The 25,105-nt window shown below is 38.7% G+C and overlaps 2 protein-coding genes across 6 annotated transcripts in view; one reads left to right on the forward strand and one right to left on the reverse strand.

Annotated features, from left to right (window-relative positions):
* The window catches only part of LOC105923996 (contactin-1-like), a 48,554-nt gene extending 39,082 nt beyond the window's left edge, over window positions 1–9,472 (forward strand). For 3 of the 5 annotated variants that reach the window (XM_036127450.1, XM_036127449.1, XM_036127453.1), the window contains 5 exons: window positions 7,177–7,497; window positions 7,729–7,986; window positions 8,056–8,223; window positions 8,364–8,465; window positions 8,562–9,472. In XM_036127450.1, the coding sequence (XP_035983343.1) occupies window positions 7,177–7,497; window positions 7,729–7,986; window positions 8,056–8,223; window positions 8,364–8,465; window positions 8,562–8,755 (1,043 nt within the window). In that variant the 3' untranslated portion in view covers window positions 8,756–9,472. The remainder of the gene's footprint in view (window positions 1–7,176; window positions 7,498–7,728; window positions 7,987–8,055; window positions 8,224–8,363; window positions 8,466–8,561) is intronic. The other 2 variants (XM_036127451.1, XM_036127452.1) reach the window with 2 other exon arrangements.
* A 5,495-nt stretch (window positions 9,473–14,967) lies between these two features.
* cdx1a (caudal type homeobox 1a) lies at window positions 14,968–24,609 on the reverse strand. Its single transcript, XM_012856390.3, has 3 exons — window positions 24,154–24,609; window positions 22,439–22,587; window positions 14,968–15,551 (listed from the first exon to the last, which is right to left on the reverse strand). Exons 1-3 carry the CDS (start codon window positions 24,503–24,505, stop codon window positions 15,360–15,362), a joined length of 693 nt encoding a protein of 230 aa, XP_012711844.1. The 5' UTR covers window positions 24,506–24,609; the 3' UTR covers window positions 14,968–15,359.
* Between the last annotated feature and the right edge of the window lie 496 nt (window positions 24,610–25,105).

The raw sequence follows: 25,105 nt of genomic DNA on the forward strand, positions 1-25,105 counted from the left end.
ACGTAAAAACACCAACAGACTATTTACAAGAATGCAGCAGTGATGCAAACAGACCTGTGCACAGATAGACCCTAGAGATGCTCAAAAACCGATCCTTTTGCTCTCAATGAGAATAGTGCCTTTTCTGCAGGAGCCACATTTTTTATTCAACAACCAAGATTTGAGGAAGTTGTGACATAGTGGCTAGAACAGTGATTCTAAGAAGACTGCAAGAACCTGGTTTGATCCCTGCAGACTGCCACCATAGGTTCCTGAGCAAGACCCTTAGCCCCAGATTGCTCCCCGTGTGCCACGGAGTGTGCAACCTGGTCTCTGCCCTGACTCATGGCCTTCTCCCTGGGCTACTTAATATAGATTAAATATATTTTAGAATGTCAATGAGTTATTCTAAAATATCTGTGAAAACCCTCACCTGATAATTGCTTGCTTTCTCCTTGCAGACAGACATATTTTACCCAGTAAGTTAAAGCCTCTCCATACCTGTGAAGACCTGGCATCATCATCCAGTGCTTCTGCTCTCCCTGAGTCTGATTAACAGCAGTCAGGGAGAGCAATTGTGGCAATAGATTTATTTTAAATATGTGGTAAGCCATAGTGAACTTGAGTTCTACACATAAATTAAAGAGGGCTGTGTTTATTCTCACCATGAACCAACTTGCACAAAGGTAACTATTGTTTTCTTTTCAACTAGCCTAACATGATATTGTGGCATGTATTACCAAATCCTCATTTATCTGTTATCTGCATCATGCATGCAAAAGCATTACTCAATTTATACGGTTTATTTGGGAAAATAAGTTTAAAGCTTTGTGCCTTTAGCTGGCTCTGGTTGGTTTGCTCACACACACACACACACACACACACACACACACACACACACACACACACACGCACACACGCGCGCGTGCTGCACGTCTTCCATCTGTGATCCACGGCGAAATTCGCTTATGGTGCGTTTAAAGGTGTCTCGGAAAAAAACGTACATCATGTAAATAACGGATTAAACAGTCGGAGCGCCTGAAAAAAGTCGTGGGGGAGACAAAGGGCAGAGATTCGGAAATAGGGCTTGGTCGTCATGACGTATTACTTTGTGTGGCCGCCATATTGAAAGCCTCCGCGGCTCCGCCCCCGCTACTCAGACTACTGCCTATGACTACCGCGTACTGTACTCCCTCTCTCAGCCGTGTTTTAATTTGATTAATTTTACCGTAACTTCATTTCAACCATGGTAAACCGTTGCTGTGTTGTGGGCTGTAACAGCGCAACACATGATCGCCATGGGAAAAACATAGAAAATGGGTTAACTTTCCACCGCTTTCCTGCCTGGAGGCGCAACCATGGAGAACAAGTGTCTGCGATAACAAAGAGTTGTCGGCTCGCTTGGATCGCGGCTTTAAGACTACCGATCATAACTTTCCACAGTATCCCGATGTCAATGAGAGTGTGTTCCCTGCATTTTCATTCTGGTAAGTTAAAGATGCACGGTTTTATTTAATAGCCTACAGTTTCTTTCCTTCAGCCGCGACACCACATACAGGCACATAAATACTAAAACGGCAGCGGGAAAAGGCTCAAATACGTGAGAAACCCAGAGGGTTTAGGGAGGGCTGGCAGTTAACGTTACTAACTAAACCGTTGAAACACATAGCAGCAAGTTAAAAGTACATTACATGCGTGAGCGGTTGTTAGCACTAACGGTTAGCAGGTGCCAGAGCCCATCTGAGCGCAGCTTACCTTTGTGTGAATTACTGTGTTCCCACTGTTTACTGGCTTTATGATCTGCCGCTCCTGAACCCATCCATTCGTAAACTGCACATGAGACTCCAAGGACTTGTAGCTTTGGAACTTTTATAAAGTATAGGCGCTCACATCGCAAACAAGGTAGCCGAAGACGTCCGATATGCAAAACAGTGGCAACAAGTGGTCGTCGGCGCTCCATAATAATGCTGATTTTGTCAACATACCGGTCCCTGATTTCTCTATTTAATGTGTCCCGGTAAATTTCAGATCCTTTTCGGGATTTTAACATATTTTTTATATCTATTCTTTCTCAACTCTACTTCGACGTCTCTTCGTTCAACAACGTTATGTCAGAGGTATTTTAACGTTGCGTTGCTGTCAATATGGCCGCCACGTCCCACAATGCAACGCGGATCCCGAGCCCTATTAGGGGAGACATGTCCCACCTGTACCCCCATCCGTTACGCACATGACTATAACCAACAGGGGACGGTGGCTACACGTCCCAGTTTCTGGTTCAAACAGAGCGCAGAGAAGTGGCTCGTTCAGGATCTCGTCAGCTTCCTAAACAGCTTTTTGCGTTTTATTTTTTTCGTTCTTTTCACCTTTATCATCTAGAGGAATTTGACTTTTTAACAAGTTTTTTTTTTATCTGGGCAATACACGTCCTTTTACCTCTGATCTACAGATATAATAAACTGCTCTCTGTGAGTTTCTTAGGGTTTTTTTTCTCCGTGGTTGCCATTTTAACATGATGAAAAAAACCGATCAGCTGACTCATTTTAATACCCATTAAGATTTATGGGGTGCTTTGCATCTACCATGTATGGTTGAATCTGGGCGTGTAGAGCGCTGAACATGACGCGGAACCTGGTACGCAAACGTTCAGGCGCAGCTGTGGTCAAGAAAAGAAAACTGCGTGCTGCATGCTTTTATAAATCTCAATATTTTTTTGTTGGCGTACGTACACATTTAGTATGGATCCACGCAAAGTTTTCTACATGAGACCCCTGATCTGTAGCGTAAGCGTAGTGCACAAGTCCCTGCCTTACCCCTCCCCTCTTCTCCTCCTCCTGCTTATCTCTCATGCAGCGCTGCGCAGCACGCCAAGCTCCTCTGGCCCACAACATCAGGCATGTAATGACAGTGTTTGTGAAATCCCCAACTATAATATTTAATGTTACATCACAGCTGATAATATGTGGCTTCTGGGGCAATGTTTCCTTAAAAATGGCTCAGAGAACGTCATCATCTTTATTGTCATTGCAACACACATTCCAATAAATGTCCTCTGCATTTAACCCATCCCCTTGGGGAGCTGTGGGCTGCCACTGTGCGGCGTCTGGGGAGCTTTCTGGGGCTAAGGATGTTGCTCAAGAGACCCAAGTAGTAGTTGAACCTAGAACCTCTGGGACACAAGCACAATGCTCTAACCATGGCAGGCCACTGGGACACAATGATGAAAAAAAATTTCTTAAATGCACATTTGGCCTATTTTGTGAAATATTTGGAAATATTTAAAGCTTTCAAGGATTGCACAAAAACCATGGACTGAGCTACTTTTCCGCACTTTCTTTTTTTTAATCATTATTTTCTTTTTTCTAAGAATGTATATTTTTTGCACAGATTTCAGGTAAACGAGCAAATCTAAAAATTTTGCCCTGTAATAATGCCACTGTAGTGAAATAAATGGCAAATGTCAGTGTTTAAAGTTATTACTGTCTTCCTTCGATGGCAAATCTCTGGTTGCTTGAGGATTAACAGCATTGTATGAGTTCAAAGCCAATTTTAGATTTTCTTATAACTGAAGTTAGATTGATAAATATAATGTCATAAATAGATAATTATCCTATGACTCCTGCTCTATGATATAGCATGCACAAAATCATAAGTAAATAGGAAAATGTTATCAAGCTGTCTTTTTGACTTTATTAGCATGAAATGATAGTGGTGATTAATATGACCTTTGGGTCCTCAGTTCAAGTAGAAAGACAACAGTAATTAGGACTGGAGTTTTCTGTTAAGTTAATTAATTTCTTCCTTATAAAATAAGTCTAAATGATCACTTCAAACCCAGAATTAACAGAATATTATTTTATATTTACACCTATTGTGGTCCTTCTAAGGTTTTGATTAAAAAAAGGTAGATATAATCAGGTCTTCTGTGAAGTAAATAATCTGCATTTCTCTTTAAGCTGCTGTGTCTTCTCTCCAGCTGGTCTCTGGGAGTTTGTCTCAGGGATATGAAGGCGTCCTGTCTCTGTGAAGCGGTTCAGAGTGTGACAAACAAACTAACCATGTGAGCAGACATAAAGGAGGAAACTACTTGCTGTCTTAGCTAAACCTCACGACGCCCACAGGGAGAAACAAAATGGCTGCCACATAAGTACTAAATATAAAGAATGCTAAAAGTCCAAAACATCCCTAAGACGATACATCGCGTTTTTCAGTCAAAGGAAGTTGGCAGAAGCATTTTAATATCCTCAGCCCTTTGCCTCTTGTTAGTAAATAAGCACATTTTATTTTTATACCTTTCACAAACATAAATCCTCAAGTGTTTTTGACATAACAAAAACATTAAAACATTAGTAACGAGAATAAGAACCTAATTAAATAATGCAGAGAATAAAAATATAGTAGTCCTGCAGGGGGAGCTGATGGCATTCTGTTCCCTTGTCCCTCTGGGTGTAGCTGGTATCATTAATAAATCATCTGCTTTTCAAGACCAGTCTGGTAACAGCTTCATCACCAGATCATGAGCTTCACTGAGGGAAACTTTCATTCATCTGCTTTCATCTTTTTTTTTAACAAACAAAAAACAAAAACCTGAATAAAACCTCTTCCCTACTAGAAAATCCAGGTAAAACTCTGACCACAATACCCCTAGTCTAAAACTACTATAATTAGGAAGAAAGAGGTCAGACCCAACTTTATCTCCCTTCTTGAATCAGCCCTTGGATCTGTGGACCTCCCCGACTTAAACCTAAGGAAGAGAACAAAATCTCTACCTCAGTGTGGAGAAAACACTCATCCACACTGACCCGCGATCCTTTGCCACATGTCTCTCCCCCTCTTCCACCCCCCTTCCTGTCAGCCTACTGTGCTAAAAGCGAGCCACTAGAGCAACAAAAAAAAACAAAAAAAAAAACAGAATCAGCCTGGGGGTGATTTAATCTCAGTAGAAACCCAGCTCTGTGAAGGCCTCAGAGGAAGGTGTGGAAAGTAACGTACACTACACATCACCCTGAACGCATCATCAAATATTGGTAATATTTTCCCACTTTTCCTCACAAAACTCCAGATTTAACTAAGTTCTTGTCCACAGCTCTGTTTTAGGACACCCTACATGTTCTGTATCTGACAATTCCCTCAATTTCTTTTATCAGAAAAAGTGAAAACAGCTGAAAGCTCTGTAGTCTTCATCAAAGTAGAACATCCAAAGAGCTCTGCTTTCTAGCTTGAAAGGAGAATTGTTGCTATTTGATCTGGTTCGATTTTATGGATACAAAACAAGTTTGAAAGTAGAATTAATGATATTTATGAGCCAAAAAAAAACAAAGATGGTTAATAATATCTTTTTTTTTTATTCAGCATGTGGACAATGCTTTATATTCACTATACCTTCAACAAGCATGCTTTTTTTAATGCTGACATGTTGTTGCTGCATATGAACATGTGTAGCAGCAGAAACAAACAGGACAAAAAGCAGCGGTAACTTTATGTATTTGCTGTACTTTCCTGATTAAATTTGTCAGTATTCAGTGGGATTTCATTTCAATCAATTCATGAAAGTTTTCCTCTTCTTATCACCACGAGGAAGAGCTATCACCCTACTGATCGCAAATTTGTGCAGCGTATTTTAAAAACTTTCAGGTATGACAATCTCAATTAGATGTCTACTTTCAATGCATAATTGTTAATACAGTATTGTTTATACAAACAGTTTTTTGATTGTGTATAAATGCAATATTATTTTTGTTAAAGAAAACCTGTTATGAAATGTTTATAGATTAGAAATGACTGAGATAATCTTTATTTTATCATTAAAAACATGTTTTATCCTTTTATCTGAAAACCCGTTTGAAGAATGTTTCCCATCTCTTCCTCTCAGTCCAACACACAAGCTACGACTCTTGCTGTTGGTTAAAGGGGAAGTAAGACTCATACCACTTCCTTTCCTCCTCCCAGTGAGGTTGAAAACATCAACACTACAGTTGTTTTATGTATCAAGGTTTTCACAAGTTCTCCTCTGATCACTAACAGGACAAACTGCAGTTTTTTGGGCAAAATACAAACGTTACGTTCTTGATAAATGTCTCAAAAACCTGACGGCAGCAGAGTGAATCAGTGAGCAGGGATGAAGGCCGTCGTTGGAGTCTTACTGATGTTGTTCCGGGTCTCTCAGGGTGAGGTTTTTAACTTTTTTCATCTTTCACCATATTTATTCCTTCATACATGAATAAATTGTTCTAAAATAATTATATTTTGTGGGATTTGATCATAAACGTTGACACTGTTGTCCATGAACTAAATTAGCCTCCTATCAGGAAAAAAAATTAAAAAAAGAAATATTAGAAACATGCTTAAAATGATTGAAATATGTTATAGTTGTTAAGCTCAAAGTCATTAGCTTATTTATTTTTAGTAAGTGTCTATAGCAAATTGTAAAAAAATGATATGGTTACTTTACAACAAAGGATGAAACATTTTTACATCATCTTTAATTTCTTTTAAACTAAGTAAAATTATTTAACTTAAAAGACAAATCAATTAGACAATACTTAAAATATTTGTCTGATTAAGGATCCAGTGCTCAGATGGAAAGCTTAGTTGTTTATTTAGTTCATTTATTTGATCAGTTCCTTTGAATTTAGAGACATTTTGTTCTTTATTTATTTTTTGTTGGAAAACTGAGGTATTCTGTCTGTTTTCTTAATGAAATATAATTTAGGGATCAAAAAAGTTTGTAAGAAATATTTTTCTACAACCATATGAATTAAATTTTAATTTGAATCTGTCTGTCACATTTAGTAGCTATGAGCTGCACAGTCCGATTTGTTTGATTTGGTTTGTTAAAATAGTGTTGGATCTGGGGCACTGAAATATATCCCTGAATCTGAAGTAACTGAACACATTTATGTAGTCTTTAGTTATCTAACAAACATTTGCAATTTTAAAGCCATTGCATTAAAATGTTATTTTGGTTTGGCCTCTTTGTGAAGTGAAAGTTGTGCTGATTTAACTTTCTAGACGTTTTTCTCCTCATAGCTGTGTTTCAGGCTGAGCTGTTTGACACTAAAGGCTTAAAGTCATTCTGAGGTGTAAAAAATACACAACTCCACATTTTGGACATGTGCTAAAATAAACACTTCATTTTACAAAAGATTAAGTATGATATTTATTTGTGTTTAATATTTTCAATATTATTAATTTAAGGTGTGGAACCATACTGTGATGGCAGACAGGATGGAGCTCAGTGTTATGGAGCTTTGGGAGGAGCTGTGGACCTTCGGCTGATGGACAACGTCTCAGAAGTACCCAGATTCAACTGGAAAAAGGACAGCTCAAACATATTCACGTGGAGAGACAACAACATGATCTCTAGCACAAAGGAGAGCAGATTTCTCTTTTTTCCCAGTAATGGAACAGTTAGGATCAATAACCTGAGCAGGAATGACAGCGGTGAATATAAACTTGAAATCTATGATAAAAATGGACTTAGATTAGCACAGAGAACTCTGCAGCTGTTTGTTCAAGGTAACCAAATGTTTATCTTCCTATATGTTCTACTTCATTTGTATTTCTAGTAATACAATAAACAGAATCTATAAAGCTTTAATACTGTAATTCATAGATACGTTGAACATTTCACATAAAGCTTTGATATATATTCTGTATCTTTCAGACTCCCTACAAAATGCTGAAAATGTATCATATTCAGTTTAATATTTGAATAATCTTTGTGTTTTTTCTGCGTTTCTCTCACAGCTCCTGTGTCCTCTGTCCAGCTGGTCTCTGAGTGTGTGTCCCAGGGAAAGATAAAGGTGTCCTGTCTGTCTGAGGGTGGGGACAGTCCTCAGTACGACTGGACACTGGATGGACACACACTGACAGACTCTGAGCTGTTTTCTAGAAATAATGAGACTAACATCATCTTTCTGAGACAAAACATCTCAGGCCGTCTGGTTTGCTCAGTCAAGAATAAAGTCAGTGATTCCTTTAAAGAGATGAAGATATCTGACTATGGTGAGTGAGAAAAAGATAAATATTATTCAATATGATGCTTACATGACTAATAGTTTTGTTTGCTTCTAGGTTGTATATTCATTAACTGCACTTCCAATGGGATACAAATATCTAAGTGGGTGCATAAAGAAAATAACATCCTGTGTGTTGAACCAACAACAGTCCCTGTTGTGGGTAAGACGACACAGACAAATACTTCTACAAGTCCTGACAGCAATGGTCAACCTTGGTACATTAGTAAGTGAATATTAAACTCTGCTGTGGAGGATTCATTTTGACCAATCCGTGTTTCCATCTTCACCTGTCTTCATAAATCCCTCACAGTAATGCTGGGCATTAAATTTCTGTGTTTTTCTTGTTCTTATGTTTTCAAACAGGGCTGTTGCCAGTAATGGCTGGTGTACTCACAGCTTTGGTAATTGTCTTAATAGTCTGCATCACATTCATCTGTGCTCACAAGAAAAAGAAAAACGTCAAAGGTTAAAAATACAGCTTTCTTCTTGATTGTTAATTCAGAGTAATACCTTATATAGTCAGCAAGTTTATCTTTGTCTGTCCTTCTTGCTCTGCTACAGTGGAGGAAGATGACCAGGAACTGACCTATGCTGATGTCAGGATTGTGAAAAAGCAGGAGAGGAAAGTGGAGCAAAGTGTGGAGGTTGATGTTGAGTACGGAAAGATCAAGTTTTCAAAGAGACCACGACAAGACCAGTCAAAATCAACAGTGGATGATGACACTGTGTACGCACAAGTCTGCAAAGGCAGGTGATTTGTAATGTCCAACAGGCCCATTTTTGCATGTTTACAAAGACTGCACCACAAAAGAGTGATAGAGGGAGAGGTGATAGAAAGGTTGCCAAAGTCTTTCATTTAGTGCGATTTCCTGTTAAAGATGCTGTGAGCCCATTTATGGAGACTAATGCAGCTGTCCTGCCTTCAACGCCCAGTCAGGCCCATGTACTGCATCTCTCTGTGTCCCCTCCTACTGTCTGATATACTGTTGAATAAAGGACATCAGCGCCACAGAAAACCTTAAGAAAGCAACTTATTACAATTCAAGCTTATTTTGCTGCTTCTTAAATGTTTATTTATTTTTGCAATTTAACCTATTATACATTTTGTGTCTGCTTCTGGATAATATTGAGTCCGTTTTGTTAGCCACAAGTTGTGAATTTAATTTGAAATTATATATATATATATATATATATATATATATATATATATATATATATATATATATATATATATAAATTGGTCACTGTGACTGAAATGCTGAATTACTGTTAAAATAAAAGTATGTGATGTCCAGTGGATTAAAATATGTAAAATGTATATAATAAATACCAGTTTAATGAGTTGAGTGAATACTTTCCCCTAATGTTATAAAGCTGAAGTAATGCTAATGTATACTGTTGAAGAAAGGATAGAAGTGCCGCAGAAAACCTTAAGAAATGCAAGTTATTGCAATTAAAGCTTATTGTGTGGCTTTTTTGTTAAATGTCCATTTATTGTTGCAGTTTAACTTATAACAAAAGTAATGCATGCTTCTGGATAATATTGTCAGTTTTGTGAGCTACAATTTATGAAAATACTTTAATATTTTTCAATTGTCTTTAATTTAACATTATATCTATGTTTAAATTAGATTGTAAATTAAATGCTGAAATACTGTCAGAAGTATTTGATCCTCGGTGGATTAAAATATGTTTGATAAATACTAGTTTAATGAATTGACAAAATACTTTCATTCAAATACTATAAAGCTGAAATAATGCAGTTTGTAAATAGATGCAATTATTTGTTCATTTTTACCTGAAATGAAACAGGATTTTTTTACTCAGTGTTTAGTGTCACATGTATCGCTTACCAATTAACTTCAGCACAAATGAGTTGTGAAGCTTGTGTGGTTCTTGATGTCAACATTAGTGATCTTATCTCCATGTGGCTTCAGAGCAGAAAGAGAAACGAGATAAATGCGTTGTCTCTTTGGATGTTTAACGTGAGCAAAACTAGTTTCCATGATGTTAACATCATCAATATATTTAACAAACAAATATAATCTATTTTACCTTATTGATAATTATAGATAAATGATAATTGTTTATTTTGATCTTGAGCTTTAATTTCCACCCAGTCACTACAGAGGAAAATTTACTAAAATAAAGCTGAAAACACACACACACACACACACAAACGCACAAAAGAAGAACTGAAAATTTACTATTCTTTTAAAATTAGTCACATGTAGATCAAGAACAAACAGCATCCGACAGCTTGTCAGATAACAGTGGATAGGTTATGTTTTCCTTTCAACCCGCCGTAGGTTATATTTCCTATAGTTAGTCTTGTGGCTGTGCATTTTCCACTTTAACGTGTACTTCTCAGAACAGAAAGATAAAGAAGATAAACAGGGAAAAAACATTAATTTTAGGCTCTTATAGTACATGCAACCCACTGACATGAGACATCTCAGACTTCGACAGAAGAAATATTTGCTCAGGACACCAAGAGTCAATGGTTAGAATCTAATATTGTGCTCAGATCATCAGAAAATCAACATTTTCAGATGTCTCTGCATCAGCTGTGCTGGATGTTTAGGTTTAGGCACTAAAGTTGCAAATCCAAATAGGGCTAAACATCCTCACCCCTGCCACTCAAAATTACACAATTATGATATATCTTACATAACTGTGATTTAATCTCAGTATTTATCCAGCTTGGCTGTGAAATCCTTAGAGGTTTGGTGGAGTACATAAGGGGAAAAAACAGCTACACAGCAGCCAGGTCAGGGAGAGGGTTTGAAGCAGTGTTGGGTTGTAAAACAATATTTCAAGCTTTGTTCAGTATAGTGTTTGGAAATTGAAAGTGTGTGGCATAATTGAAATCCTTCCAAGACATGGCCATCAGCCACAACTGCCTTAATCCTAAGAAAGTGTTGAATTATAACTCTGGAGAAGCCACAGAAAACCGTTCAGGTGGGAGAAACAGCAGAGAGCACATTTGTTTGTTCTGCGCTCCAAAAACCTGTTGTGACCAGAACGATGCCGAGAAAATGACCATTGTTGAACAAAAATTAATAAAAAAGTACTGTTTCCATCTAGAATAGAAGTAGGGGATACAGGATGCGTGTGATAGAAGGTGCTCTGGTCCGATGAGATCAAAATTCAACTGGTCTACATGCAAAATGCTGCAGACAGAAAACCTTGAAGCTGGTAAAATATAAAGGGAGGACGGATAAACGTTGGATAACACTCAAAGAAAATCTTTTTAAGGATTGATAAGACTTGAGACTGGGGCAGAAGTTTTCATCTAGCAGTAAAACTGCCTTAAACTTCCAGTCAGACCTCAAGGGTTTAGATTAAAGCGTTGTCATTTGTTCGGATGGCCAAAATCAAAGTCTAGACCTAAATCCAACTGAGGATCTGTGGCAAGACGTGAAAATCTATGTCTACAAAAGTTACCCACTCAATCTGACTGAACTTGAGCTTTTATTACAAATAATTGGTCATATTTTCTGTCTCTAGATTTGTGAACTGTTAGAGACAAACCCCAAAAGACTTGAAGCTGTAATTGCAGGGAAAGTTGGTTCTACTGACTTACAAGGGCAAAAGCAAAGGGCACACCACTCCTCTCAGATTTCCCTCTGTAAAATGTTTTAGAAAGAGTAAATAATTTTCCTTTCCTGTTCCCAATATTGCACTGCTTTGATTTGGTCTTTCACACAAAATTCCAGTACAAGACATTGCAGTGTTAGACAGATAGAGAGATTTAAAATAAAATAATATAATTGAATAGCATCTAATATTTATCTTTTCAGAACATTTTAGCAAATCTCTGAACAAGCTGCTACTTCTTTCTCCAAGCAAAAGTTCCAAACTCAGTGATATTCAAAGCAAAACTGTTTATTATTTTTATTTTATTTTCATGTGTAAGCTTTTGGTTGATAGTGTATTTTTAAGCAAATATGAACAGTACTAATGACAAAACCGATAACATTGTAACGTTTTATAAAACATTAAAACAGTCATGCATAAAACGTTTCTTGGTAATTGTTGTTTTTTTGGGGATACTTTGATCTTGTGGTCCAAATTTACCAGAGAAGTTTGAGCTTTCACTTTCTGTCTGTTTAATCAGCGACAGGATATGTTAAGTTTTATCGTTCAGGGTTAAAGGTTAACAATCATTCAGCTGACTTACAGGGCCATAAAGTAGGTTTATGATCGAAGATAGTTGTGTTCGCCTTAAACTACCATATAAGATCTTTTCATGCTGCTTAAACACTCGGGTCTACTCTGTTCACTTAAAGTACCAGAAACCGTTGGGACGGTTCTTTGCAAACCACAGAATGTGAGATTCTTACAGATTCTCAACCGTCAAAGCTTGTGATTGGCTAAGATAAAATTAAACACTTATTTCCCATAAATGTCAAAAGATTATGATTGTCATGGCACTCTCATGTGATCTTGCCGTGCCATACCAAAGTTACCCCACCATAAAACAAAGTCCAGTGCCAATTTTTGTGCATAAAGCAAGACAGTTTTTTTTTTTTTTTTCGTTTTTTTTATTTCAAGATAAAGTTAGTCTTCAAACAGAGCAAAGAAAGAAAAAGTTAAGGAAAAGTCATCTGAATGACATTTTGTTTCAGTTTGGTGATATATAATGGCCCAAGCGTGACTTCACATTAGGCTTTGTAATAGATTTTATCCTGCAATGTGGTGTTGATACATTTTTAATAAAAGTCACTTTTAATACCTTTTAATTTCCGAGAAATGTTACAGAAGAATCAGGCATAACCAACGCCAACTTCTATGCTGCGCCACCTTTTTTTAAGGTACAGCAACACATCTCTTATGAACTGCGTCACATCCTCTAACCTAAAATTAAACACTTTTGAAGTTAGCAACTGAGACCAAAATCAGCCCACATTGCATGCATGAAACTATGATTTGAATAAAGTGTTACAGTGGTTTATTATTTTAAAATATACTGTTTTTCCCCATAAATGTGGCACGACTGGGGCCAGTGTCTCAAATGTATACCTCCTCTTAACACTTGTTCTTCCTGTTTTAGTTAAAACATAGATGCTTTAAAATCTATCATTTTCCCTTGCGTTAACAGTTTAAGTTCCCTTTGAGGCTAAAAGGACCTTACTTGTTTTTACTGACCAAAGTTTGCGCTACAGTAACTTAACATCACATGCCATCTGGTTGAGCAATCTTGAATCTGTCTTCCAGGATGTGGCTAAACTCTGTTGTCTAAATTTCTCGTTCATTGGGCAAATTTGCACTCTCTTTTTCTTAAAGGCAAGGCAAGTTTATTTGTATAGCACAATTCAGTAACAGGACAATTCAAAGTGCTTTACATGAAAAAACTCGCTATGTTAGTTAAAAGGTGTGAATTAAAATAAATTATTGAATTCAACAGTTTGTTTAATCTCTTATGCCTTAATCTAATGCTTATACATAACTCTGAACCTCTGTTCATAACCTCCCACTTCATCTTTTTTTTCTTCTCTCCCCACATCTTTTTCTGCTTTGTTCTTTCAGTTTCCAACAAACCAAAATAGCATTACTTCCCTAAATTTGTACGTCAATGTTATTTTTGCACTTCATTTTCATATGTGGCACTTAGGAGCAGTAACTAGTTTTCATACGTTAGATTTAAAAAGAGAACAAATAACTTCTTAGTTTGGCATATCTTTAAAATCATACGACCAAACTAAAACAAACAAACTTTTTTATTGTTAGTCATTCAAAAAAGAACTTATGAAAAATATATTTTGTTGTTACTTGACTGGGAAGCATATACAGTGCTTTGAATTTTTTTGGTAGTACTGATTTATACTATTTAAGCTTTTTAATCACACTTAAATACTTAAAGATAACCATACATGCAAAAAGTGTTTTCAAATGTGGTTTTATTTACTAAGGTAAAAAAGCTCTGCAGTACATCTGACCCTTATCTTAATGATGGTTTCCGTGAGCCTTGGTGGCAACTACAGCTAGCAAGTGTTTCTTACATGTGGCAATGACTGTTTTACATCCATGGACAACTTTTGGCTAAGCTTTCCGTGCACAAATGTTTTATTTCTGCAACACCAGGGTGTTTTCAAGCATGAACGATTTTTTCAAACTCAAGCTCAAGCATCTCATTTGGATTTAAGTCCAGACTTTGACTAGTCCACTCCAAAGCTGCATTTTGTTTTGTAGTCCTTCAGAGCTGAACCTGCAGATGTGCTTCAGATTGTGCCGCCGCAGAACCTTATTGCATTTGTACTTAAGATCCCAAGGTGATGGCTGGACGTTCTCCAGTAGCAAAGGATGCTTGGTAGTGAAATCAGTATTTATGGTTCAGTTAATTTACAGCAAGTCATCCAGATCCTAAAGCCGCAAAGCAACCCTGTACCATTACACTACTGTCATGTTTGTCTTGTATTCTTTTCTCAAATGTTGTGTGAGTTTCATACCAGATGTAACGGTGCATTCACATTTCCAAATGTTCCCCATTTCCCCTCGTTTTTGCGAAGTCGATTAAATTATGAACTCTGACCTTAACTAATTCCGTTTGGCCTGTAGTGCTTATGATGCTGCTCTGGGTTTTTTGTGACACCCTGGTTGAATTGTTGATGCACTCTTGGAGTAGTTTTTTAAGCACTCCTGGGAAAGAGTCAAGTTGTCTTGCCCTGGGTCTTTCTGCATGCAGTTTGCATGTTCTCCCTTTGCATGCCTGGGTTCTCTCTGGGTACTCCAGCTTCCTCTCACAGTCCAAAAACATGACTGTTAGGTTAATTGGCCTCTCTAAATTCTCCTTAGTTGTGAGTGCGTGCGTGAATGGTTGTTTGTTCTGTCTGTCTCTGTGTTACCCTGTGACAGACTGCCAACCTTTCCAGGGTTTACCCCGCCTCTCGCCCATTGACAGCTGGAGATAAGCACCAGCACCCCTCGTGACCCTACAAGGGATAGATGTGTTGGAAAATGGATGGATGGATGGATATTTAGAAATGATTTTTGTCATTCTAATTAGGGTTATCCTTGGCTAATATTAAAATATGTGTTTGGTCATCTGCAATATGTAAATGTGACAAAAAAAGCTAATTTTGTGAGAGGGCAAACATATTTCCACAGCACTGTAGACCTTAAAAGTGAAAAGTGGTATTGTGTTAATCTGAAAATAGCCTAGCAGTAGTACAAAAAGCAAATAATTTGTCAGGTAGCCTGTAGATTTGGTTTGTTGCACGTGTACCTTTGTAGTGTAAAAAAAATGAATTTGCTGCATCAGTGATGTGAATGATTGATCAATCTGTGTTGAACTCATAATAACAAAAATACTATTTACATTTCAGATACACTCTATATTTCAGATTAAGAACCCAGCTAGTACTCTTCAGATTTTATGTCCGACAGCATGGTGCCGCTGGTGCCAGGGCTGGTGGTACCAAGGGTTTCAGTAAGTGCACTGAGAACAGGTGGGGTGGGAGTTGTTGTGGAGGCCTGCTGGGAATGTTGCAACTTCTTCCTGTTGATCTTTCTCTCTTTCGCACGTCTGTTTTGAAACCAGATCTTCACCTGATAAAAACACACACAGGAACAAAATCTTGTCAGATGTTACTAAAAATATCACTTATAGCAGCCGGTAAAGCACCATGACAACATATTCTGTTTTATTTTAGACTACACTGCTCGAACAAGTGAAAGAAACATTTTGAAAGCACATTAGATCTCTGTTGGAAAAAAAAAATCCTACTGGATATCCATACTGACATGAAATGGGTAATAGATTAGGCACAAAAGGATGCAACATCATTTGATGTAAATGACAATTATCAACTGTGATTGACTGGCGACCTTCTGTCCAATGGTCCAATGAAGATCCACAACTCTCCTCAACTTTATCTCTGATCTATCTGTGATGGATGGATGGATGGATGGATGGATGGAAGGATGGATGGATGGATGAAAATTATCATCCCATTTAGGACTTTATCCAAAGTCACTGAGAAAGGGAAAAATCTAAAACTTCTGAAGAAGAGCCAGAAAATCAGAAGGGAAAATGGTCTGTGTCCTCCACCTTCAAGACCATTCCTGCTTTTTGGCTTGTCTCATTGTTGTGAATCAAACAACAAAAAGGACAAATTAACAAAAAAGCTAAAGTCAGTACTTTGTTGAACCACCTCTTGTAGCAATAACAGCTCCAAGTAGCTTTGGATGAGTGTTTATTAGCTCGCCACATCTTGTCTCTGGGATTTTTGCCTATTCTTCAAGGTAAACCTGTTCCAGCTCCTTCTTGTTGGATGGTTTTCTCTGGTGAACAGCAATATTCAAGTCTAACCGCAGATTCCCAATTGCATTGAGGTCTGAACCAGGCCATTCCAAAACATTTAAATTGTTCCGCTTATACTACTGTAGTGTTGCTTTAGCAGTATGCTTCGGGTCATTGCCCTGCTAGAAGGTGAACCTCTGTCCCATCTCAAATCACAGACATACTGACAGGTTTTGCTCAACAATATTCCTGTATTTACCCAGTTGCTCAGCTCCCTATTACTAAAAACCATCCCTACAGCATGATACTGCCACCAACATGGTTGGTGGGTGACCCTCTATCGGCAGGTTTGTTGTGGCACCAGGTGCAAAAATATAAGACAAAAGAGATAGAAAAAAAAAATGTTCATATAATCAAACTGAACTCATATGAAATTGACAAGACAGCACTTAGGAAACTGGCTATGGCACTTTAGCACTCTATGCTTCTTGATGCTTAAACTGCACAGCCTTTCTGTGGCAACGCTTCATATTGCCGCCAAACAACTAACAAGTCAAGAGTGTTTTTGTTGTTTGTTACCGTGGTGAAATTTCTCTTTGACTACTCCGGTTCACATTACACACATTACACAAAATGAAGGCAAACTGACAAACAAACAAGCAATGACAAGTGGTTAAAGGGCCATCAGAATCATTGCATGCGGAACACACCACAACAAACAAATCAACACCACTATGTAAGCCGGCCATATGTGTGCAAGATACTTATCCTAAGACGTTTTTTTGTCACATTGGGTAAATGAGCAGACACCCAATCTCAAACGTGATTTCCCTTGTGAAACTCTCCAACATCCTTGCCAAGTTGACAAAACCTGACTCAACAGACGAAACTGGGGTAATTCCAGCTTTAAAACCCACTCTGACAGAACATCCAGTGGCTCCCTTCTCTTCCACATTCAGGTTGCTGATGTTGGATATTTCTCAGATATCCATTGCCCTTTTGACACCATGTTGTAGGATTTGGCGAAGTGTTTGAAGGAGGATTCCCTGACTTCATTCCACACCTGGTGCTTGATTATTATTTTTCTCCTCAGCAAGAGAAAGTATATTGTGCAGAGTTTGGATGATAAAATATTTTCCTTTAATAAAACCAAAAAAGAGGAAATGCAAATGAAACAAACAAATAATCAAACAGAACTCATATCAAAATGACAAGACAGCACTAGTCTCCTGGCTATGGAGCTCTAACACTCTCTGCATACTGAAGCTCTAACTGCACAACCCTCGAGTGGGAGCATCAACACCAGACTTTATACTGGAAACTCCTTCTTTAAGACAAACCACCAATAACTGGAGCTCAATCCCAATAGCAACATTACAAACAAAACACACAGAATATTTGTTGTCGTCTCTTTTGGATATTCATAGTCATTACATAATCATGAGGGATGATTTTAATTTTGTCCAGGATCCGGTGCTGGATCATTCACCTGATAGCGCTGCAAGGACCTTACTTAGACTCTGACAACAATACGGCCTTAGTGATCCATGGAGATATGAATTCCCAGGTACAAGAGCATTCTTCTCCCATTTTCACCATACTTAGATTATTTTCTTCTCGATGTTAGATTACTTTCAAAAGGAGAAATAACACCCTACCTCTCCCTTTTCCTCTGTGTCATGATACAAGACAGAGTTGCCCACCCTCCTCCTTGCTATTTATTTTGGTAATTGAACCATTAGCTATTTGGTTACGTTCAGAGGTTAACTTCAAAGGTATCAGACATCTAGACACTGTTTACAAGGTTTCTTTATATGTGGATGACCTCCTCCTTTATGTTTCAGATCCTTCTACCTCTTTTCCTGCAATTTTTCATTTTTTTTAAAAGAATATGGTGACATTTCAGGTTACAAACATAATTACCAAAAAAGTGAGCTGTTGCCTATTAACGATTCTGCCAGATCAATTCTCCCGCTATTCTGCCATTCTATTGGTCAACTGGTGGTTTTCAACATCTGGGCATCCAGATATCCACAACTCCTTCGGAGCTGTACCGCATGAACTTCCCCCCGCTGATTGAGAGTTTGCCAGTTCTGCCTCTTTAACTGGTAGGTTGAATAAATTTGTTCAAGATGGTGATTCTTCCAAAATGTCTTTACTTGTTTCAGCATCTTCCAATTTACCTTAATAAATAAGTTTTTGATAAGTTGGACAAACTGATTCTGACCTTTTTTTGGAATGGCAAGCCAGCCACTCGTGAAAAGTCGGTTTTGCAGTCTCCTAAGGATAAAGAGGGATTTGCCCTTCCAGTCTTTCGGTACCACTACTGGGCAGCCAATTTGCAAAAGATTCTGTTTTGGATTAGTGATGAGAAAGAGTCCCTGCCTGGTTGGGTGTAACTGGAAAAAAAAAGTCTATCTCTTTTTTTCCTTGCATTCAGTTTTGTGCTCACAACTAGTGTACGCCGTTGACTGGTTGCCTAGTGGTCATTGCTCTGAAAATTTGGTGTCAGTTCAGAAAGCAACTTGGACTTTCTGACCCTTCGGTAATGATCAGAGGAAAAGGACCCAGAATTCAGCCAGACCAGCAGAGGTTTCTTTAAAAAAAAAAAGGTCTTTAATCACCAACTCAAAAAACAGGGGAAAAATCCAAACAGACTGTTGAACAAAAAGATGGCACAAAAAATAAACAGATGAGCAGGGCAGACAAGGCAGGAACAGACAGGATGGAGTGGCTCAGGTTTCTGGAGAAACAGGGGTCAAAATCCAAAAAGCAACCCAACATACAGAATTCGCAGGAGGAGACTCACCCATACTCAACAGGACAACCTGGCACTGATGTCTGGTCTCAGCAGTTTATATGGAGGTGGAATCAGGTGAAACCGGTGAGAGGTGATTTCAGCAGGTGTGGAGTTAGGCAGGTGTGCAGAGTAAGTAATTAGACCAGACATCAGTGCTGAGGCTCAAAACAGGAACAGATCAAAAATTCAAACCTAAACTAAGAAGCATCTGAAGACATAACTAAAACAGTAAACACGAAGCTAAACAAGAATCCAGACTAGACAGCACTCAAAATATTACCCCTTCTGCTTTAACTTCTGTTTATAGAAACTGCAATTTTGAGCCACCCAGAACTGATCCAGTATTCTGGGCCTTGCATGATAAAGGGATAAAGTTGGTTAATGATTGATATATAGACGGCATATTTTCCCTGTTCGTGCAGCTTTCTACTAAATTTAATCTCCCAAACCACTATCTTTTTTGCTTTTTTTCAGGTTAGAGATTTTGTTCAAAAACTATTTCCTCATTTTCCAAATCGTCCTCCAAAAACTTTGGAGATACTCTAAATACCACTGACCCTGTAGCTAAAGGATGTATCTCAGGTTTGTATAGTTCTGTTTGGTTAGCATTCTCAACCTTTTTTACTGCAACTAAAAGTGATTGGGAGAAAATCCTGAATGTTAAATTTACTGAACAACAATATAATTATGCTTTGTCCCTTGTGCATGCGTCATCCACTTGTGCCAGACTCAAACTTATTCAATACAAGGTATTTTTAGGGCTCACTATACTAATGCTAGAGTGGCTGTAGTTTTCCACTCAGTTACACCTGCAACAGATGTTATCAATCACCGGCAAATCATGCATAAATGTTCTGGTCGTGCCCCAAACTAGGCCCCTTTTGGACATTAATTTTTGATGTATTAGGAAAAGCTTATCATTGCTCCATCTTCCCGATTTTTGGTATTACGCCTATGCTGGATCAACCAAAAACATTTTAACAAGCTTTGGCGTTTGCCACTTTGCTTGGGACTGATTCTGCGAAACTGAAAGCTTCACCATCCCCTCTCACATGTCTATTGGGTTCGAGAGGTGATACATAATTTCAAATAGGAAAAAATTAAGGTTCTCATTTTGCGCCTCAATTAAGTTATTTCATGACATTTGCGATCTTTTCTTGCAGTACATTGTTTCTTTTAACATTCAGTATAATCTGGAGGACAACTACACTATACAAACCTTTTTTTTTTCTTTTAAATTTTGAACATTAGGTACAATGGTTTATAACTGTCTGTGTGAGCTTATTTGGCTTGTGGGTGGGGGAGGAGTTGAACCGCCTCTTGCGGCAATAACAGTTTGGGGTAAAAAAAAAACCAAAAAAAACAAAGCAACACAATTCTGGAAGCCGGCAGTATGGAACAAAATAAAAATAATTTTGCTATAATTTGTTATTTGTCTATACTGAGCACAATATACTTATCTGAGGACCTGGGTTACCCTATGTGAGGGCCAATTATACATGTGTATGCATTGGTCCTCAGGGACCCCTGTCCTTCGTGTCTTAGGTGTCTCCTTGCCTGGCACACAACATGAATTAATGGATGATTAAGAGGCGTCTGCAGCACTTGATGACATGCATAGGGGGTTAATGCAACCATTTGAATCAGGTAACACGTCTAAAACAAGCAGGGCAATGGTTCCTGAAAACCAGGGTTGGGAACCACTGATCTAAACCATCCAATTGTAGCGCTGGCTGTATTTTTGGGGCCATCATAAAAACCATCCATCCCAGTCTCAAGGGTTTTGCAGCCTCTAAGATTTTCTTCCAAGACTGCAATCTTTTCGTTTTCCTGTTAAACATGTAAACATGTTTTTCGACACGTTGAAAAAACAAAAACAAAAACAGGCTGTTTTTTAGGGTTAGTATGGGATCGGGTCATATCAGATCTTTTAAGTGCTATTATAGCCTAACCTTTCTTTAAACGTTTTCACAACCTCTGACCTGCCTGCAACAGATGGACGGACGGACGGGTGGATGGATGGATGGATGGATGGATGGATGGATGGATGGATGGATGGATGGATGGATGGATGGATGGATGGATGGATGGATGGATGGATGGACAGATTGAACTGGCAACATTTTTATCATTTTTCTCCCACTTCAGAAATGTACAAGAAACTCCCAAGAATACATTGAAATGTGTCATGGCGTGACTAAAAGTGGAGATGTGCAAGGGGTGTGAGTAGTTTTGTGAGGCTGTGTGGTTAAAGCAACTTGCCCCACCCTTTTGACTTGTGGCTAGATTTAGTAATAACACATTTCCAAACAATTACTTTTGTGTTGTTTTAAAAAGTTGTGGGTGTGAGTGCCTAATGTGCAAGCAGAAGGCACATTAACACAAGCTGCGTTAGAAAGCAATAATGAACTATGCACCATTAATGCTACTGATGAGTTCAGCCACAAAACATTACCAATTTACAGACATTTCCAAGCATTAGACATCTAAACAAAACTGAAAAGGTTTCAGTTCAATGTTGCTTTTTTGTTTCTATCTCGTGTTTAACTACAGTAAAAAGAAAAATAGAAACGACTTAAAACAAAGTTGCACATTATATATAACAGAAATGAAATCACAGTTCAGTGTTATGCCCATCAGTTACAACAGCACCCTGGCAGTTTATCAAGTTATGCAACTGAGGTATGTTATTTTAGTTTATTCATGTATTATTGACAACTAGACATTTTTATATGCTGAAGATTGCAACACTCTTACCACTTTCTTGTGTTTGTGCTTAACCGTGTCAAAGAAGAAGTTAAGACTTGTGAAAACCAACGGCTGTAAATAGGAAGTGAAATAAATTGTAGTAATACATTGCTAGCTTAACTGTTAGCGACTCTGCTTGATACATTTTATTATTTGTTCTTAATAAACTATCCTCAGAACAATGTTGTGCTGTTGAAAAATGTACAGAAAATCTGCCCTTAAATTACACTTATCCTGTACGGCCAAAGAAATCTCATGAATGACATCAAATAATGTTTGGAGACCTGTGTATACGGTTGTGTAACATTGTTGACTTCAGAAAATGTGCAAAATGACTCATGATATGCATGAATGTGGAAAATGTGTATGTCTATTTTGTGTAATTGTTAAAATTATAACATCTATATGTAAATATAGACATGTGGATATATAGTTCTTTCAGTAGCTACTTTTATCACCTTTTATCTTCAATTTGACACAGTTAATCGTATATTCTTAAATCTATTAAAGTGTCTCTGTAAAATTGTGACCTAAAAATGCCCTTAAGTAGGCCAATTTCCAAAGAATCTGTGCCCCCCCCCCCCTTTACATTTAGTCATGTTTTGTTGCAGTTAAACTATCCTTTTGTCACCCCATTCCCCTCACCTGTCTCTCAGAGAGTCCTAGAGCCATTGACAAGTCAGCCTTTCTCCTCATGGTGATGTAGCGGTTGCACTGAAACTCCTTCTCCAGCTCCAGCCGCTGGTGGTCAGTGTACACCACCCTGTACTTGTCCTTCGTCCGAGTCTTTCCAACTGAATTGTACAGATATTCAGGAAAAAGTATCAAATATAAATATACAGTTGAGTTACTGAGCCCCAAGGGAGATTGAAGAAAAACAAATAAAATGTACTGTTGTCAGGATTTTTCAAAAGTTAGTGTTGTGACTGTTTCTCACAACACTTTTGTGGGATCCAGAGTTAGTCTTTGCAAGTAGAAGGTCTAGCAACAGGGCCCAGTAGTTGTGTTATCCTTTTTATTGTAAAGTAAATTCATTAAACACAATAACACAATTTACTGAGAACAAGTCAACTTTTGTGATATCCTGACTTCCTTTTTGCAACAAAGGGTTTCTGCAAGCGTGTAGCTGCACACTAGGCAGATAATATTTGGCATTTAAATTTTTACACCATTCATCTGAACCTCACGGGGGTCGCTAGTCTCTCAGATAAACGATCATTACTGAAACAAACAAGAAGCTCTAAGTGGGCAGACTCCTGTTGGTAAAGATGATGTGGTTCTGACGGTACGGCCCATACTGTCAACATATGGGCCACATGCTGAAGCTTCATCCTAACGGTCAGCAGCCAGTGACTTCCTGAAACTTTTCAGGAACTTGCAAAAGTCTCACGAAATCAACTCTTTTCTACAGTTTCCCTTGTGGGGCTATAGAGCAGTTTTAGCCATTCCTGTGTAATACACCAGGAAATAATCTGTCAGTGAGTCACACGTGGTGGTTGAAGTAGCAAACATGTCTGGAGCCAACCTCCAGGTCAGGCGCCACTTAAATCCTCCTCAGCTCTATTAATCATGCTAATACTAACTAATGTAAAGACTCCTCTAGGTTGTGTCTCCTTATCTCTGAGACTTCTGTTTACACTGGTGTTTTCACAGGCCGCCATTCATTGAGAAAAAAATGTTCGCACACTCTCTGTGAGAGTTATTGATTAGAAAATGTTGAGCATGTGACAGCATCGATTGAAGCAGATCCATGTACACACCCACAGAGTGAGATACAAGAAAAGCCTGACCGCTTCCTGCGAGGGGAAGTTTATTTTGACTTCCTCTGTCACCATGCAATGTGATTTGTCAACGTGCTGCCCCAGCCCAGTGGACAGAGAGGGTGCGGAACGATAGCAGCGCAGACTTCGTGGCCCTCAATGTTAGCTTTGCACTGACTTCGCAACGCGTGCTGCGAGAAGGGAGAGGTGAAGAATGCACGTGTCCTTAGACTGACTTAACGTCCATATGCAAAACGCTGCCAGTCCCCTCTGCTAAACTGCTGTCTCTCATGTTGCTGTACAACATATACTGGCTGCAAACCTGTTTTATCTTTAATTTACCTTTAACATGATGCGTTTCCTTCCTGTTAGAGTGAAAAGCGGATATTTATGGTATCTGGTACATGGCAAGCGTCAAGATAACCCAGTATACAAGTTTCCACTGCATCAGATTAGGGCTGTGTGTAAGTCAGAGATAACGAACCTTTCTTCTCTTCAGAAGGTATTCAAGTAGAAAAATTACACAACTAAAATATAAAGTAATGTCTTTTTTTATTTATTTTTTTATTTAGTTGTGTTAACAATAAAAAAAGTTCCTACCAGAAAACGTCTGTCTGATGGGCTCAGGTGGTCTCCTCCTGGAGCTGAAGGGGTCCTGTCCTGTGATGAAGCTGTAAGGGGTGAGAGACCCCCCTCCTCCAGCAGCTGAGGGGGCGCTGCTCAGCTCTGGGGAGGTGTAGCTCAACTGCCCTGTGCTGGGGCTCGAACCTGGGAAACTGTAGGGGTATTCCTCCCGGGGGGTGTAAACGGGGTTCCAGTTGGTTGCTGAAAGGTCGGCGACTCCCGAAACAGTGTGGTGGTAGCCTGAGAAGTCATAAGCAGGCGGAAGATACTGACCATTCATGCTCAGCGTCTGAACCGGATTTCTCACTGGCTGGGAGCTGGGATACATGCTGGAGTCCTCGCTCGACAGGTGGAGTTGGATCTCAGGCGAATCAGGCCTTCAGGCGCATGTTCGGCTGCTGTGTTTGTATCCAGCAGGCTTCAGTCGGAGGTTTCAGGGCTATAACTGCACCTGAGCGGTGAGGATACACACCTTTATGGGTTTTACTGCCAAGGAGGTCAAAAGTATCAGAATGACGTCACGGCTTATCTGAGACTCCCTTGCGTGTTCAGGCGACGCCAGGACAATGACCATACCCTACCTGTAAGATCCCTATGATAAGAGCAGTATGTGAGGAAAGAAAACTCGTGATTTCCATGATTGTAAATCAAACTGGATCAGATCAGGGTCATAGGAGAAAAGACCTTTTTCTTAATCCCTGTCCGTTTTACCTCCTTATACCAGAGCCTGGTTTTACAATGACAGCCAGTTATTCGGGACAAGTTTCCGGAAATCTCTCCTTTTCCATAGTCATCAAAATATCAAATATTCCTCACGGATTATTCATTAAACTCTTATTCAGTTGCTGAGGCACAGTTTTGAAAAGTGCGCCCTTTTCCTGAGCACGCTTGACACCGATTTCAAAATGACTACACAAATGTAGTCATT

The sequence above is a fragment of the Fundulus heteroclitus genome, chromosome 23 (assembly GCF_011125445.2).
Source record: "Fundulus heteroclitus isolate FHET01 chromosome 23, MU-UCD_Fhet_4.1, whole genome shotgun sequence".
In the NCBI taxonomy this organism is placed as follows: Eukaryota; Metazoa; Chordata; class Actinopteri; order Cyprinodontiformes; family Fundulidae; genus Fundulus; species Fundulus heteroclitus.

Excerpts from the sequence above, each read along its gene's own strand:
- cdx1a (XM_012856390.3), bottom strand. The coding sequence starts at position 24,505 with ATGTATCCCAGCTCCCAGCCAGTGAGAAATCCGGTTCAGACGCTGAGC. Across the intron at positions 22,588-24,153 it reads CATCAGACAGACGTTTTCTG|TTGGAAAGACTCGGACGAAG; the intron begins GTAGGAACTTTT and ends TGTACAATTCAG. Across the intron at positions 15,552-22,438 it reads TAGGACTCTCTGAGAGACAG|GTGAAGATCTGGTTTCAAAA; the intron begins GTGAGGGGAATG and ends TGTTTTTATCAG.